Source organism: Gorilla gorilla, chromosome 12 (genome assembly GCF_029281585.2).
Source record: "Gorilla gorilla gorilla isolate KB3781 chromosome 12, NHGRI_mGorGor1-v2.1_pri, whole genome shotgun sequence".
NCBI lineage: Eukaryota > Metazoa > Chordata > Mammalia > Primates > Hominidae > Gorilla > Gorilla gorilla.
The window spans coordinates 119,290,161-119,307,854 of record NC_073236.2 but is presented as its reverse complement, the minus strand read 5'-3'; the positions used below and the strand labels follow the sequence as shown (position 1 = coordinate 119,307,854).

At 55.2% G+C, this 17,694-nt stretch overlaps 1 protein-coding gene across 2 annotated transcripts in view; it reads right to left on the bottom strand.

Annotated features, from left to right (window-relative positions):
• Positions 1-907: 907 nt before the first annotated feature.
• Positions 908-17,694, bottom strand: part of HS1BP3 (HCLS1 binding protein 3) — a 33,140-nt gene continuing 16,353 nt past the window's right edge. For both annotated transcript variants that reach the window (XM_031008205.3, XM_031008207.3), the window contains 3 exons: positions 7,655-7,815; positions 6,977-7,112; positions 908-2,331 (listed from right to left, as the gene is read on the bottom strand). In XM_031008205.3, coding sequence (XP_030864065.1) covers positions 2,073-2,331; positions 6,977-7,112; positions 7,655-7,815 — 556 coding nt within the window. In that variant the 3' untranslated portion in view covers positions 908-2,072. The remainder of the gene's footprint in view (positions 2,332-6,976; positions 7,113-7,654; positions 7,816-17,694) is intronic.

Below are 17,694 nucleotides of genomic sequence, written 5' to 3'. Positions count from 1 at the left end.
CCACAGATATTGGAGCATCAATATCTGGGGGTCTTTGTGATGGTGTCCAGAGAGTCCAGACCACTGAGGAGGTGGCGCCCACAGGGGATGAATACACAACGGGCAGGCCAGGTTCTGCCAGTGACCCCAAGCAGAGCACCAGCCCCTGTGGCCACCTACCCTGCTGTGCCCTCTGCTCCTATGTCACTTGACCCAAAGCAGATGGGGAGCAGGAGGCAGGGAGCCAGCATCAGGGTGCAGAAAGGGCAGGGAGGGGACAAAGCCCAAAGGAGAGCTGGAGCCACCTCTCTGAGGAAGATCTGGCCCCATCCCCTCCCCACTCCTACTGAGACCTTCCGCTGCAGTCAGCAAGGGATGCAGGGCCTGGGGCTGAGTGCTGGGAAGGAGGGGCGGGTGTGAAGGGGGAAGGCAAATGGGTGGAGCCGGGGCTGGAGCTGTCCCAGAGCCGGCTCAGAGCCCTGGGGAGGGAGCTGACCCTCTGAGCCTGGGTTAAGATGGAGGAGGAGGAAGTCAGCTCTCGACCCCAAAACCACCTGTTTCCTCTCACTCTAGCACTGGTGGAGGGGAAGCTGCTCAGGACAGGGCGGCACAGCTGGAGAGGGACGTGATCAGATGCAGGACAGAGCAGACAGGTCCTGGCACAGGCCAGGAGCTGAGACACTCAACACTGATGGCTGCAAACCACCCGCACCATCAGCCGGGGGCTCCCTCAGGGCTGGCTTTGGTGTCTATCAGAAAAGGGTCTGGGGTCCTAGTCCCACCCGCTCAATGCTTCTGCCAGGCAGGACAGGGCCAAGGAACAATAGTGGTTGCATTTCCTTTAAAACTACTGTTTCATTAAAAAACAAAACAAAACAAAACAAAAAACTAGCTCTGAACATAAAGAATTATATCCAAGAAAGACACCTTGACATTTTTTGCTTTATTAAACATCATTCACTGAGAATTTCCAAAGCACTGTGTGGTGCCTAGACCTGTGTGCCAGAGCTCTGGGGGTCGGGAGAAGTCTAAGGCACGGGCCCTGCCCTGGCGCACGGCTCCTTCTCCCTGGGAAGGCAGCTCCACTGGTGAAAGGCCACTGACCAAGTCCAGACCCTGAGGACGACGAAGGCCTCGGGGCAGAAGCCTGAGAGAATCATGCCCCACTGGCAGTGGGAGGCGGTGCAGGCTGGGAGCCCTGCCCAGGCTCCAGGCTGAGCTGTGGGGAAAGCTATGACCCAGTTTGCTGAGAGCTGCAATGACGAACATTGGCTCTGTGCCCAGAGGCCCAAGAAGGCCATGGACTGGGCTGGCCTTTCCTGGGAAAGGGGGAGGGAGGAAGAACTGGGGTCTAGCAGGGCCGTCTATACCCTGGAGAGGCAGGGCCTGACTTCTCCCTTTAGAGCTTGCATCAAGAGGAGGCTCAGGAGAGAGAGACTTGCATCAGAACACTCCAGACAGCCGATCTCCCACTCAGTATTCCTCTCCTGGAAGACCCACCTAGACCCTGCAGGCCCCTGGCAGCCACGAGGAGCAGAGACCCTGGAGTAATTTGGCTTGGGGACGTCCCCACCCCAGGCCCAGGCCAGTCAGTCACCCAGGCTACAGCTTAGGGTAGGGGAAGGGGAGGATCCCGGTCACTCCTTCTTACTATGCGAACAGAGGCAGAGGAGGGCTAGAGGCCCAGCCCCAGTTTGGGTCTGTGCTGGGGCTGGCAGAACCCGTGGGCATGAAGCTTCCCTGCCCCATGTGACACCTCGCTACAGCCCCACATGTCTTGCTTCATCCTTGGGGCTGGGCTTCTGATTGGCAAGGCATCCCCACACCCTCCCTCCCCTTCATGTCCACGGGGAATAAGACACGCTGGGCTCCGGCTCCTAGGGTGAGAGCCGCTCCCACAGCCCGCAGGCTTCTACTTTGGCCCCACAGCCCAGGAGAAAATGGAACCATGCAGTTCTGGGGGCTGTGACCCAGGCTTCTGCCTGGCCTCCCCTGGGGGTGGGGAGGTTCTGACCCTGCAGGGCCCAGTCCCTTCCCTTCACACAGATGTCCCCACAGACAGGCCTGCTGGGCCAGGGGCCAGCATGGAAGGGTCAGAAGAGGCTGGGGGCGGCCTGGGCTGGTGTATCGTGGTCCTGGATGTACTGCAAGATGTCCATCTCGTCCATGGCTTGGATCTGCTCCTGCGGCTTCTGCTGCCCAGCCACAGCTTCAGCCGGGCCCGTTTTGGGGGGAACAGCTGGTTTTCTGGGTATCACCGGCTTAGCTGCCACTGGTGGCTTGGGCTTAAGCTGGGGCTTGGGTTTGGGCTCAGCCCCCAGGTTCAGAATCTGGTCCAAGTCCTCTTCAACTCTAGGGAACCACAGGGAGGAACCCTGAGCATAACACTGCCACCCCACGACAGGAACAAGACCCCAGGCAATGCCAGTGCCCACACGGGGCTGGGCAGCTGCAGGGAGCCCAGCCTCGGCCAGGTCAAGGCCCTGCCCTGCTCTGCTCCATTCCACTCCGGCCCCTCCACCCATCCTGCCCAGAGGAGACACAAAAGCCAGGGCTCTCCTTCCCTCCCACCCACAGCAAAGTAGGCACAGGGCAGGCCCCACGCAGCCTCCTGAGAGTTGCTCTTCAGGTGACCCCACTTGACACACGCTGCCTTCTGTAGGGGGCTTTCCCTCCAATCCCTTCAGAAACAACCACCAGCTACTATGTACAGAGTTCCCGCTCTGTACAGCACTTCAGACACGTTATCATATTTCATCCTCAAAATGCCACTCTGGGGAGGCATGACTGTGCTTCCATCATGCAGATGAGGACGCTGGAGTCCCACGAGGCCGAGTGACCTCGAGGGGATGGTATGTGACAGTGCCTTTGTTGGAAGGAACAGGACATTGGCCCTTAGAAGCTGAGCCCTCATCCAAAGCAAGTTCAGCCAGAGAAAGAATAACCAGGGGCGCTGAGCCATGGTGGTGCAGGGTTGGCCCGCCCACAGTGCCCCTCTGTGGGCCACACGGGTGCTAGACAGAACCCAGCGAGAGCTGAGGATGGCCTCGGCCAGGGCCCACCAAGACTCTGTCATGACCCCAGACCTCTAATCTCCCACTGGTGGGTGGGCAAAAAGCCCTGGCAGTGTTACGGTCACTCAGGACCATCCCTGGGTACTGAGGGCAAGAAACAGGCCAGGCCACTGATTCTCCAGAACTTGATTTCTGGAGACCAGATGCACAGTGGAAGACTCATTCAATCCATTCCACCCACTCAGCTCTGTGCTGAACACCCGTGATGGCCAGACATTTCCACGTTCATTAACCCATTCAATAATCTCCAAACACTGTGTGGTCACAGAGATTAGCCCTGTTTTACAGATGAGAATACTGAGGTGCAAAGAGGCAAAGGGCCTTGCCCTGAGACCCACAGCTAGTGTGAGGATGAACAGGACTTGGCCCGCATGTGGCTGGTTCTCTGGGGTGTGTTCCCCTGGCTGGGGCACCTAGACTCCAGTGTCAGGGCGAGGTTTTCCCTTGTGCTAACGGGCATCTCTACGTCTATCGCTCAGCCATGCTGGAATCAGGTGAGTGAAGGCAGAACACCTGGAGCACCCACTTGGTCTCTACAAGCTTCGGCTTCCTCATCTACAAGCAGGAGTAACAGTGTCACTGGCACTGCTGCACGGAACTGTACACAGAAGCACAGCACTGCGGGAGGAGAACTGGCTTCCGTTCCTCACCCTGCAACTCCTCCATCAGGCAGCCTCAGGCCACTCCTCCTCCCTGGTCCTCAGTCTCTTCTATATAGTGGGATTGTACTTGCTCTACCATCCTCACAGGGATTCTTACAAGGATCAAATAAGACAACACAAGGAAAGTAGTTTCTAAATGTACAGGAAGGCTGTATGTACTGATGTCTACTGACAGCCACAGGGGCTGAGCAAGTGGGCATAAGACACAGAAAAGCAGTGCCTCCATCTACAATGAGGGACACCCCCAGCCCAGTCAGACAGGGGCCACATAATTGCAAAGGCCTGGAAAGAAGGTGTTGAAGTCCAGAGAAGGGAGTGAGCCCTTGGGCCAGAGCAGGCTGGGAAGGCCTCCTGGGAAGGTGGGCCTTTTCAGAAGGGTGAGCCTGGCATGAATAGGGGAGAGAATTCTGAAGAAGGGAGCAGACAGCAGAGGTCTGGAGGTGGGAAGGAGAATGAACAGGAAGAACCAGGCAGGCTCATGAGCAGCGGCTTCTTGCCCTGGGGCAGGGCCGGGCAGGGGTGGGGATAGAGAGGCGATACCTCTGATCAGGACAACTCCTGGCACTACCAGAGAGCCTGTGTGAGAATGGAGGTGTCCAGCACAGCACCCCCAGGGGTGGATGCCTGCCTGGAGCCAGCTGTGGAAGGAGCTCCGGACACGCTGCCTGCTTCCTGGCTCAACCTTCTGAGATGGGGCACAAACCCCAGAGAGAGAATTCAGAGTCTGTTTGGATGGCAGAGAAATGAATAAAAGGTGTCCTTCTTGAACAAACCCAGAGGGACTGGCCCAAGCCGGGCCTTCATAGACAGACCAGCTGTCTTGGGGTGGAGGCGATTTCAGGAGGTGTCACTCATGGCCAGTCTGCTCCTGGCCACCTCAGGTCAGATGTTCCGGAGCTCCCTCCAAGTGGCAGCCCTTCCTTGACTCCCCCAGGGCAGGTGCCAGCTCCACTGGCATGATGCGGCCTCCACTGAAGGCTGAGGGTACCTGGGAAAAGCTCAAAGGGACTGAATTATCCTCAAATAGGGGCCCTTTGGAAAATAAAGCAGCCGCTAGAGGCTTATGTCAGATTTCAGGATTATCCTGCTTGGCAAAGCAGTGACTCTTTGGAACTAATCAGCAGCTGGATTTGCTCCCAGGTGGGAGGTGTACATGGGTGGTCAGCCACGGTGGGAGGCAGCATAGCTGCTCTTGGGACACAGGAGGCTGCAAGGCACCCCTTTTCCAAGCGCCCTATTTCTGAGTCATGACTAGGACTAGCTCTCACTAGCGCAAGGTCCAGCTCTTTTCTCCTCCAGGCCCAGCTGGTGTGAGGTCAACCAGTGAGGGGTAAGGGAGCCTAAGACCCTGGCCCCATTCCTTCTCCCTGGGTCCCTGCGGAAGACAAGACTCACCTAAACATCTAGACTAGAGGCCCTGCCCTGGTGTGGCTGCACAGCCAGAAGGAACAAAGCCTTCTTAGCCTCAACCCGCTCAGTGTACAGCCCACGCGGCCTCAGGGTGGCCGAGGCTAGTGACAGAATGAACGAAGGGGTGAAAGCATGAATGAATGAATGACTATCAGAACATTCTTTATTATGAGGAAGCCCAACTACTCCCTGGATAGTCACAGGGCAGACACAAAGAATGAATGTGGTTCCTGCTCTCAAGAAGCTAATCCCAGTGTTACGGCTCTTTTTGAATTTGTCTGAATTTGAAAAAAAGAAAAGCAGTTAATCCCTTCATTAGCGATGTCTGCTAAAGTGAAGGTGGGGGTGCGGGACCCACACTTTTTGAGCAGGGATTCCCCAAGCGCTCTGCGGGATGCTAAGGGGCACCACAGAGCGGGGCCCAGGGATGAATGAGAACGTGAAGTGCCATGTGGTGCTGGCCCGCGCACTACGAGCCCTGCTTTTTGTGGCATTTCCCCAATTCATCAGCCACAGAGCCCCTTTAAAGATAGCCTTTGACCACCCCACTGTACCATGTTCTGCAGAACACAGGTTGGGAAGTAACGGATTTAGAATAAACTAGGCCAGAAAGGTCCCACGAGAGCCACCCCACTGGGACACATGGACTCCTAGACATGCTCGGCCTGGCCCTGCTGCTCCCCAGGCAGACTCTAGTATTTCATTTCCCTGTGCCTCGGTTTCCCTCTAATAAAATAACAATCCTGGTTTCTTCCAGCCCGCTGGGATGTCAGGAGCGAGGACACAGGATGAGAGTGAACAGATGCCAGGGGCCTTGGGGACATGTAAATACCAGAAGCCGTCACGGTGACTCAGGCTTGGCGGGCACTTGCAGGGCTGTCTAATAGCCCGAGGCTGCTAATGAGGGGTACAGATGACAGCCTCCAGGGCCTGCATGCCTTGGTGTCACATAAGCCGTTCCTGGAAAGAGGCGGCCTGGCTTCCTCTGAATCCCAGGCACAGTCCTGTGTCCTGGAGCATGGAGGGGGAGCTGGAGACATGCACAACACTGAGTCTGCTGAGAATGTGGCCAGTGGAGGTAAAGGCCTGGGGAGAACTGGGGGGCTGGGTGGGGAGGCAGATCACCCAGCCAAGTGCTCAGACAGTCCCTGATGAAGTGGAGAGGCCAGGCCAGGGGCAGAGCAGGGGTCTTAGCCAGGTGGCGTCCCACACTTTATTTCTTATAATATGGAGAAAATAGCATCCACCTTAGGGGGCTGTCGTGAAGATTACATAAGAGAGCATGTAAGGAGTCTGGCTTACTGCGTACACAGCAAGGACTCAGGAAATAGGAGCTGTCACTGGCACAGGTTCTGCCAATTGACCTCCATGTGACAGATGAGGCCTCATTCTCCCTTCCTTCTGTGAAAGCTGCTGACCGGGCCCTCCGGCAGAGAGGCCATCGCCAGGACATCTGCACTTTGCCCCCTCGCTGGGTGGGCTGCATGCTGCCATGAGTCCATTTAATTTGTTCCCAAACTTGCTTATGCCAGTTATACCTGCTCTTGCAATTATATAATTTAATTATTCTTTACATAAACTGTTAAAATATGATGGTGAAAAGAAAGACTGGTTGTGCACACAAAGTTCTCTCTTTCTGGAACTAGCTGAGCAGCCCTGGGCTGCGGATTCTCCCCCTCAGCCCCCTTCACTGCCTCTCACCCAATGTGCACCCACAGGTTTCTACTTTTCACAGGCCTGGGGTCCTCCCCTCAGAGGAGGCTGGGGCTGAGACTGGGCAATGAGCCGGGCCCTTGGCTCTGTCCAGGACACTCTCAGAGCTGGCCAAGCGCCACTGGAGACAGGTGGTACCTGAACAGTTCCTTGGAGGCGTCCCTGTGGCTGAGGCTGGGTGTGGGCCCTCCACTCTCACAGGCGGCCGGCAGCAGGAGGGAGTCACCCAGGGGGACAGCCCCACCGAGGTCAGGATCATCAAATAGCTTCAGGGCTGTGGGAAGGCAGCAGCAGGGGGGTCAGAGGAAGCCTCTAGGCTGGGATGCCATGGCCACTCTCTCTCTGCCCCACCCCAGGAAGTCTTCTGGGCAGTCCTACAGGAATTGATGCCTCTGCTCAATCTGTCATAACTGGTGCTGTTTTGTAACTGTCAGGCAATGACCTGTCTCCACAGGGGCCCCCGGGGCCCTCGGGATAGGGACTAGGGACAGGGACTAGGTCTCACTCCTCAGCATGTTCTTGGGTCTGGCCCTCAGTGAGGGCTCACCAAGTATGGGCTGAATTAGTGGGTGGCACACTAATTCACACATGTGCCCTAGGCAGGCCCTATCGCTTACCACACAAACAGTGCCTGGAAGCCCAGGGCCCACATCTGCCCACAGATGTCATGGAAGCACAAAGCTGAGTCTATATCACATCTAAACAGGACAGGGGAGATATATGGGTCCTATTCATGCCAGGTGAGTCCAGACCCTGCCTGGTGATGGGGCTGGGCACCGAGAGGACACCAGGAGCAGACCCTGGGGCTCTACTTACGGTCCATGGATGACACGTCCTCCAAGGGGTCCTGTGGAGACAGCTTCCTGCCCGGGCCAAAGAGCCCCTCATCAGGGTCCACCTCCTCGTCAAAGATGGTGAGCCGGGGCGAGGGCTTGGCTTTCACGGCCACTTTGGGATGTTTCTTGGGCTTCTTGGAGCTGGAGAATCACAGACAAAGCACAAGGTGAGGATTTCCCACAAGTGTCCAGGTGGCCCGGTCAGACCGACACAGGCGCTGGGCCCTGCAGTGGAGGGGCTGGATGCCATGGGCCAGAAAAGACCAGGCCAGAGGGACCAGGGAAGGCCTGGAGGGGGCCACCCAGAGCAGTCCAGGCAGGTGGAGCTGAAGTCTTTCTGAAATCTCTAACAGATGGTCACACGGCCAAGGGAAGGACAGGTCCTCCATCCCAGGGGAGAAAAGCAGGCCAGCGAAGGTGGTTGAGAAGCAGGTTTCCCCAATGACAGAGTGATAAGGCCCCCGCTACTGTGGGCAGCTGTGCCCTGTGTTCAAGAAATGACCACTGTCAGGAGGAGCAGGTGGCTGCCAGGACTGGGCACTGGCTGCCAGACAACCCCAGCTGTTAGACGCCTTCAGGCCTTGAGTCTGCCATGCGGTCACAGGCCAGAGATCACGCTCCCATTCGGAAGGTAGAGACAGCTGCCTGGTCTCAGGGTCTCAGCACTTCGGGGCCAGGCTCAGAGAACCACACTCCACAGCCACTCAGAAATGGGGATGGACCTGGTCTTGAGCCACAAACCTCAGGGCTAGGACTCAGGAGGGCAGAAAGCAGCCTTGGTAAGTGCCTTATTGTTTCCTTTGCATGGTAAAACCACCATTGTTCTAGTTAACACTTGGGTTCTGTGGAGCAGCCCCCCTCTTTCAGGAAGCCTCTCTGGGACTTGCCCACCTCCCCGGCTCCGACTCTGCCACCCCAGGTCCCATTACAGTGCACTTGCCGACTGGCTGAGGAGGTCCTGCTCTGGGCCAGACCCTGCTGTAAGAAACCAGGACGGGGCAGGATGGAAGCTTCTGGGGTGTAGGAGTACTTTAGTTTTGATCCAGGCGGTGGTTACGGGCTGGATAAGTAAACACGCATGGAGCTGAACGCTCAGGATCTGTGTACATCACTGTAAGTGATACCGCCAGTAAGTAAACACACTTGATTTTACTTTAATAATTACTTTAACAGGCATTCAATCCCTGCTGATGATGCCTATTAGCCATTTTAAGGTTCCTGAAAATAATGAGAATATGCTCTTTACTGGAAACTGAAATTCCATGTGCCTGTCCGCCTGGCGGACAGTTCCACTGGACTGAGGTCACTATGTGAGGTCACCATCTGAGCTCATGTTGGTAACATGCTGCGGCAAAACTGCACCGAGAGGCTGGCCTACACAATGATACAGATTAACCAATGGCAGATAAAAATAGCAGAATGGCCCTGGGTGCTGGAGGGGCAGGTCCCCGCAAGGTGACCATTCCCACAGTCTGGAGTCTGAGGTCTGGCAGAATCCCAGGCGCCCAGCCGAGGCGAGGAGAAACTATGAAAGCCGGGAAGGCTCCCTGCTGGAAGGTTCCCTGCTGGAAGGCTGCAGGACAGAGCACCCTCTGAGCTCAGAGCCCAGTCCCAGGGGAAGGATCTCTGCAGGGCTCGTTTGTTGGATGAGGAAACAGTGGTCCAGAGAAGCTGAGTGTCTGCCCAAGGCCACACAGCAGGGAAGGGACAGGCAGGCTGGGTCTAGATTGAGGATGGTCATACTCATGGTCCTATCCTCTTGTCCCCTCCAAATGTCCCATGAGTTAGATGATATAGGATGGCGCAGGGATAACAGGATTGATCCTGCTGTTCTCTGGGGAGAAAGTGGCATGTTTCAAGGGTAGTGATGGGGAGCAGAGACGCAGTGGCAGGGACTGCTCCAAGAAGGCCCATCTGCCTGGTCCTGTGCTTTCTCCACCCAGCTCAGGCCATGAGGGACCTCCTCTGCTGTGCACCACCCTCAGGCCCTGCTTGTGGTGCTGGAGGTGAGGTGGAGGGAGCCTCGATTCTCCACCCTAAGGGCAAGTGCTTTCCAGAAATCTTCAGCTTCTGCTCCTCTGAGAGCTGGAGGAGCCAGGGCTCGCCTGCTCTTACTCAGACATTCTCCCCTTTATTCTTACCAATCAGGCAGAGCCAGCTCGGCTCTCATGACTCCTAGGAAGTGGGTACCAAACAAGGGCCATGGCCTCCTGGGGCAGACAGCAAAGCTGACCCCAGCCAAGACCCACTGAGTCGGAAACCCCAAGCAGGCCCAGGAGGCTGTGTTCAGTCTCCTGTGGAATTCCACGGTCAGCCAGGCTCGCAGCCACTGTTCTGCCCGATGCTTCTCTCCACTTCGTTCCCCATCTCGGCCGCCCTTTGCGTGGCCCTTGCTCCTGGCCCCAGCAGGCACTGCGGTGGGGAAGGGTGGAGAGCCACCCCGGCCCCTACCCAGGTGGCAGCTCTCAGGGACGGCAGGTCTGAGGCTGCTCTGCAGCCTCCCCCAGCAGCAGCTCCATGCCACACCCCACACTGTCTGCTCAGAAACAAGCAGGCCCTCCCTGGCTCCTGGGGATCGAACTTGCATGTAACCAGCCACGGGCCCCTCGGGGCAGGGGAGCAAGAGGCTTTGCATTGACCAGAAATCAGAGGGCGCAGAGAGGGAAGCGAGCCATCTGAGGAACAAAGGAAGCGAGAGAGAACAGGCGCGAGGAGGTCTCTCTGGAGAAGCTGTGGTGCCCCTTCCTACGCCTGCAGCTGGTCTTGACAGCACACAAGAGGCCTAACTTTCCTTCCATGTGAGTTTTCTCCTCCAACTGGATCATGTCCTTGTTTTTCTCCCTAGAGACATGTTTGCTCTTTTGTTGTCCTGAACTGAAATAAAGTGGATCTACAGCACACGCGGGCGGCTCCGGCAGGCATGGTCTGTACCCTACCCCCACCCACCCATGCCGCCTGGGCTGCCTTCTCTACCTCCCCAACTCTCTAGACCCATCTTCAGGGGAATCAAGGAAGAAGCAGGAAATATGGAGTTTTGGTGCCTAAAAGCCCCAGGGTCCTATCCTGAGCGGCCCAAAACTTTCAGGCTCTGGGGACTTAGTAATGTGCCTGGTCCATAACAGATGCCTTGATAAACTCTGGATGAGAGGATGGGCGATGGATGGAGGGGAGGAGGGATGGACAGGTGGAGGACAGGTAGGCAGGGAGCAGGGTGCCAGCACATCTCCATCTCAGGATTCTGTTAATCCCCAAGGCGGGAGGGGCAGGGAGGGAAGAGGGATAGGCTCCCAACCCCAGTCTCAGACAGCGCCCTATGTGCGAAAGCCCCTCCTCCAAAGATCTCCTGGCCGACTCCACTGGGCTTGCTGCCAGGCCCTCAGCCACTCTATGAGCAACTCACTCCTTCCCTCGTGAGCACCTTTGATGGCGAGCACTCACTGAGAACCTCCCACCTGCAAGAACCTGTGCTGGGGACGAGGGAACAAAGATGAGGATGAGCCGCCGCTGTCCCCAGAAGCTCATGGCAGAGCAGGGTCACATAGAAACTGATCATTATGGCCGGGTGAGGTGGCTTATGCCTGTAATCCCAGCATTTTCGGAGGCTGAGGTGGGTGAATTTAAGAATAAAATATGAAAAGCGCTTTAGTTTAAAGCAAAAAGTTTGCGGGAGGCCAGGAGTTTGAGACCAGCCTGGCAAAGATGATGAAATCCCATCTCTACTAAAAATACAAAAATTAGCGCAGCATGGTGGTGCACACCTGTAATCCCAGCTAGTCGGGAGGCTGAGGCATGAGAATCGCTTGAACCCCAGGGATGTAGGCTGCAGTGAGCTCAGATCACACCACTGCACTCCAGCCTGGGTAACAAAGTGAGACTTTGCCTCAAAAAAAAAAAAAAAAAGGAAACTGTTCATTAGCACACAGGGTGTTCCGCTCTGTCACAGCAGAGCACAGAGGACAGAGCCAACCAAGCCTGAGGGCTCAGGGAGGACTTCTTGGAGGAGGTGATGTGGAGACAGGAAGTGAACTTGGTGGAATGGAGTTAAATAGCATCTTGGGTACAGGACCTGAGAGTCACACTGTGAGGGTCTGCAGGGGGCGTGACTAGGACATAACTGGAAACCCAGATTCCTCTTGGTGAAAGGGGACCCCTTAGGTTTGCAGCAGACGTAGTGCCATGAGGGAACAGGCTGAGAGTCAGGTCTTTCCAGGGAAGCTTTGCTCATGGTCCATAGAAGAAACAACCAGAGCCTGGACTAGGAGAGCAGCGGTGGTGCGAGGGGAAGACAGGCTAGGGGGAACTTCAGAAGGCAAACGTGCTTATACATCTGGACAGTTAAGGTGATCAGCTGGCAGAAGGGAATTGTCTAAGGTGATGACAGGTTTCTGATCGCAGTGAGGGGGTCAGTAATTCCATATGAGAGGTGCGTCACTCAGTCTCTGAGCCATTTCTTCACCCTTCTCCTAGCACAAACACCTCAGGGTTGTCATGAACATGGAGTCGGGTCAGGTCGCACACATGGGCTATCACTCGGGGGCCCCCTCAATCCTCTCCTCCCTGGTCCTCCTCCTCCTCCATTCCTATATCAGCATCCACCCAGCTGTCTGCAGGCGCAGGGCCTGACTCTGCAGTGCCCGCCCTCCAGCCCGCCCTCTGCACTGACAGGAGACAAAGCCCCTCGCTGACGTGGAGGAAGGGTGCCCTCTTCTCCCTTCATTGGAAGGACAGCTGGTCATGATTAGAATCTTGTCACCAGGGATGGGGCAAAAGGGGCTTCAAAGAGAGGTCTGCAGGGAATAGGACTGGAACTGCAGCTCCTGGCTTCCTGGTGAGCACAGGGGTCATTGGAACTAGTGCAGGCCATGAGGGCCACCAAAACATGAGTTGGGCCCACAGAGGTTGCATGAGGTAGGTGGGGTGCTCCTGGATGGACTGCAGGCATGTGCTGGCATGTTCTTGTTGCATGCACATGTGTGCACGGACAGACACCCGCTTTCCTGCTGTGTATTCCTGACGGCAGACAGACGCGCAGACCAGGCCACGTTCTGCAGGAGGGCGTGCAGCATACGGGGTGAGAGGCGGCAGCTGCCACGGCTGACAGCTCCAATGCTCAGACAGGCTGAGCAGCAGCCTGGCTCCCTGTGGCTCAGGCAGTTCTGGTGACAGTGATTGACACATAAGAGCATCCACCACTCTGGCCACCCAGGGGGCCTGTGGCACCATTCCCAGATGTGCCCACCCACACGGCAGACCACCAATGGACACCAACTGCTCAGCACCGGGTGTACATGCATGGCAGAGGCATCTCCTAGACACAGCCAGCTTAACTGGGTCTGAACAGAAGACTGCTGATCTTTCCACAACTGAGACACATGGACAGCATGAGTCTTCAAAGCCAGGGTGCAGCTTAACCAAATACGGAAATCCACCTCCTTTCCAATGATGCAAACTGCGTGCTTTAAACTAATGCACTTTTCATACTTTATTCTTAAATTCAGCTGTTTGGTGTCTTTTTGTTTTTTGGGTTTTCATTTGTTTTTTTTGAGACAGGGTCTCTGTCACCTAGGCTGGGGTGCAGTGGCACGATCACAGCTCACTGCAGCCTCGACCTCCTGGGCTCAAGTGATCCTCTCACCTCAGCCACCCTAGTAATTGGGACACAGGCACACACCATCACACCTGGCTAATTAAAAAAAAATTTTTTTGTCGAGATGGAGTCTCACTATGTTGCCCAGGCTGATCTCAAGCTCCTGGGCTCAAGTGGTCTTCCTGCCTTGGCCTCTCAAAGTCCTGGGATTATAGGCAAGAGCCACTGTGCCTGGCTGGTTTTATTTTTTCAATGAGAAAATTCTCAGAGTACCAATAAATGGACTTCTGAAATTCACACCAGGACAATGTTATTTGCAACAGCAATGGGCTTCCTTGGAGAAGCAATCACAAGAGTGAGAATCACCTGAGGACAGGCACTAACCCTGGGAGTCCAAGCCAGCCTCATTGGACAGGGGCTTCAGAGAAGGCCAGGATGGAAAAACAAGCAGAGTCACAAAAGCTGTGCTCTGGGCAGAGAGAAGAGCCCATGAAAATGCCAAGGTGTGCAGAGCCTGGCATAGTGAAAGTGCCCAATAGCTGGGCAGCAGGTGCATGGAGGGAGGGTCTGTGGGAATTGTTGGCCACCTCCAGTGGGGCCTGGGGAGATTCTGGCCTTTGCTGAGACAGGAGCAGCAGAGGGGGATGTAGGAGAACTTGTATAGGATCTGGACCAGTCACTCAACTTCCCCAACCATGTTTCCTTACTGGAGGTCAAAGGGAAGAAGGAGGCAAATGACACAGAAATGCTTCGCAAGCTGCCAAGTGGGTCCCAGATGCAAGTCAGCGCAGGGCCGTGGCAGAGGTCTGGGGTCCCGGGAGCTGCCTGGTGATGTCTAGGCTCACTTATGCTTTCTACTCAGCAGACTTCACTCTGGGCCTTAAAAAGCAAATGGGGCCAGGCCAGGCACAGTGGCTCATGCCTGTAATCCCAGCACTTTGGGAAGGCGAGGCAGGAGGATCACTTGAGTCCAGGAGTTCAAGACCACCCTGGGCAACATAGTGAAACCTTATCTCTACAAAAAGTAGACAAAAGTAGCCAGGCATGGCAGTGCGTGCCTGTAGTTCCAGCTATTTGAGAGGCTGAGGTGGGAGGATCAGTTAAGTCTGGGAGGTTGAAGCTGTAGTTAGCTGAGATCACACACCACTATACTCCAGCCTAGGTAAGAGAGTAAGACCCTGTCTCAAAAAAAAAAAAAAAAAAAAAATGGGGCCGGCCTGGGAGGTCACCATGAACGTTTATCATTTGCTATGGTCCCCAGAGTCACATTCCAAGGACCTGTTTCTCAACAGCCAGAGCCCATTCTCCCGGTCACTGAGCCCTATCTTGAGGGTCCAGGACTCAGTGACAATCCCACCTGAGCTTGTGGGTGATGCCATTTTTCCTTCTCCACAATGGGGCCAGAGACTGCCCCTCACCCACCCTGGCTCCTGCACCACCAGGGAACCATGTGGGTCCCAGCTGCAGGTCTCTGGAGCCTACGTTCTACAGCAAGTGCCCAGTCCCCCCAAGAGCCTGAATACACAAAGGGACAATAGCCAGGCCACATGTAAAGGTGGAACTCTGACCCACAGTCTGCAGTAACCTGCCCAGGAAGCCAGACCACAGCCTCTGCAGCAGTCAGCCCCAAATGGCCAAGATTTAATCAATAACTGCCAGCTTTCCTAAATTTTTCCCCATTTCCAGTTTAGTAGGACCATCCAGAGAAAGCCAAACATGCCCCACTTCCTGCTCACAGAGGACAAACGATGCCCCACTTCTCATTGGCTGCTTCTGGATTCCCCATGCCAATAACTTCCAATCAGCGCGTATCTGAGCCTTCCCTTTCATCTGCTTCAAAGTATCCCACTCCCCTGCCTCTCTTTGCATCTTTGCCAAATGCAGGTGATGGTGGCCGATACCTCCCTGGTCGCAGTAAGCTCTGAGTAAACAACCATTGCTGGTTCTCACATGGGCGCTCCTATGCCCCTGATCCACTCCAAATGGTGACACGACCAGCAGGCAGCTAGCTGTCCTTGCAGTGGGGAATGCCCATCACCCATGTCATCAAAAAACGAGAGTGAACAGGTGAGGGCTGAGAAGTCAGTCCCCTGGCACAAGTGTTGGACATGGACTGGAGACAAAGGGAAAAGTCCTGGGCTAGCAGTCAGGAGACCCCCAGCTCTTGCTCTCATGCCCTCCTGTGTGATCCTGGGAAGGTTCCTCAGTCGTAACAACAGAGCCTGGATCTGATCTGCAGTCCTCAGAGCGTAAAGGCTCTGTCATCCTAAGAGTGTTGCTACTTGCCAGAACTTGCCACAACGGGTCCTGGGGGAGCCTGAGGCGGGAAAATGGCAGGTGTGACCTCCCAGATTTCTATCTCTCAAGGAACCAAGCAACCACTGAATCCCACTAAGGATTCAGGTAAGCAGGCTCCTTCCTCCAGGGCCAGGGGCTGCCCCACCTCCAGAATCGCCTGCTCTAGGAAGCTGTAACAGGTGACAGGTGTACCAGCGCTCCTGGAGGGAGGTAAAGTCATAGTGTGTACATCACAGGGTCCTGATATTTGCATAACAACTATAGGAAGTGGAAAAGCTGCCTTTTATATTCATATTTCAACTGTTGTTTAAATACACAAAGACCTCTTTAGAGCAAAGTAAATCTGAAATAGTGATAACATTTTACAAAGGAACTTTCCTGTAGTGCTTCATCTCATTTTATCCTTTCAGCCACTGGGCCTCTACTTTACCCCTACTCTACAAAGAAAGAAACAGGCTTGGAGAAGTACAGCAACGCACTCAGCATCCACCAGCTGAGTGGCAGAAAGGGGATTTGAACCTGGGACTGCCCATCTTTAACCCTGCTCTGGGGGTAGCCACACATCCTGGGGGTTTCCAGCTGCCCCACTCACTGTCAAACCATACTCTAAGGGGCCCTTGCCTTCTGCAAAGCTGCCCAGGGCTACCCCAGGAAGTGGGGCTGAGGCTAGAGGGACAAAGATCCAGTCCCCACTTGTCCCAACCAGGGGAAATCCTACTTCAGCCTGTTTTATGTACTGGGATTCTGGATGACATTTCTCTTGAGCCAAAGGTTTTGCTACTGAATTTAAAAAGCAGAAACCACTGGTACATCTGTTGTTCCTAACAGCCCATTCATTCAGGCAGGACTTTGTGCAGTAATCTGTTTTTTTGTTTGTTTGGATTTTGTTTTGTTTTGTTTTTGAGATAGAGTCTCAGTCGCCCAGGCTGGAGTGCAGTGGCACAATCTCAGCTCACTGCAACCTCCGCCTCCCAGGTTCAAGTGATTCTCCTGCCTCAGCCTCCTGAGTAGCTGGGATTACAGGTATGCCCCATCATACCCAGCTAATTTTTATATTTTTAGTAGAGACAGGGTTTCACCATGTTGGCCAGGCTGGTCTTGAACTCCTGATCTCAAGTGATCTGCCCACCTCAGCTGCCCAGAGTGCTGGTATTACAGGCGTGAGCCACTGTGTCCGGCCATGGCAGTAATCTGGATGGGGAAATGCAGTTGGCATGCACACTGTGCTGCTGTGATCACTGTGACAGCCTGGGTGGAGTGCCACCTGCGTGACGCTGCAGGTGGCGGCTGTGGCACCTGCCTCCTCCTTTCCTTATGGCTTTGGGTCCCCAGCCAGGCCAGGGCTAAGTGCTGCACAGGTGCAGGGTGAGGTCGGGCCCAGCCATCCTGGCTCATGGCCCCCACATGAACCCCAGGATGGCACGGCAGAGAACTCATCCAGCAGGTGGGCCAGCAGACGAGGGAAAGCCCAGCCCGAGCAGGAGGAGCTGGGGAGCAGACAGTACCGGAAGTGCCTTCCGGACACACCCTGTCCTCAGCCCCCTGTGGGCGGCAGACTGTGGTGACGACTGACCTGCCACTCTCCACACCTGTTTCCTTTCTGGCATTTCCAACACTTTAACAGAATTTGGTTTCTGGGAATTCTCAAACAGGAGCTTGCGGAAGAACCAACTCAAGAGCTTGTTAAAACACAGATTCTGCGGGCCCTACCCAGATCTGAGGGGGGCCTGGAATCTCTATCTCTGCCAAGCTTTCAGTGGCCCAGAATCCCTAGGTGGTCTCTGCTGCACTGGTGGCATCAGGGGAGCCCTGGGTGCTCAGGCTCAGGCTGGAATGAATAAAGAGGTGCCAGGCCCATGCGCAGTGGTCGGGATATTTAGCAAGAGGCACCCTCGGGGAAGCAGCTCCAGGGCACCTCAGGAGGTGGGACTGAGGCCCTGCTGTCCCCACAGAGCTCCCCTCCACGGCTCACCTTAGGGGACTGTCTTGCTGCTAAATCTTGGGTTAGCAAATCTGGGAGCACCTGGCAATGTGCCAGGAGCATTCAAAACCACAGAATCATTCCAGAGAAGTGATTTCATCCAAATATAGAGTAAGATATTATTTTTATACTAAAATACATGTGGTTGTTTTAT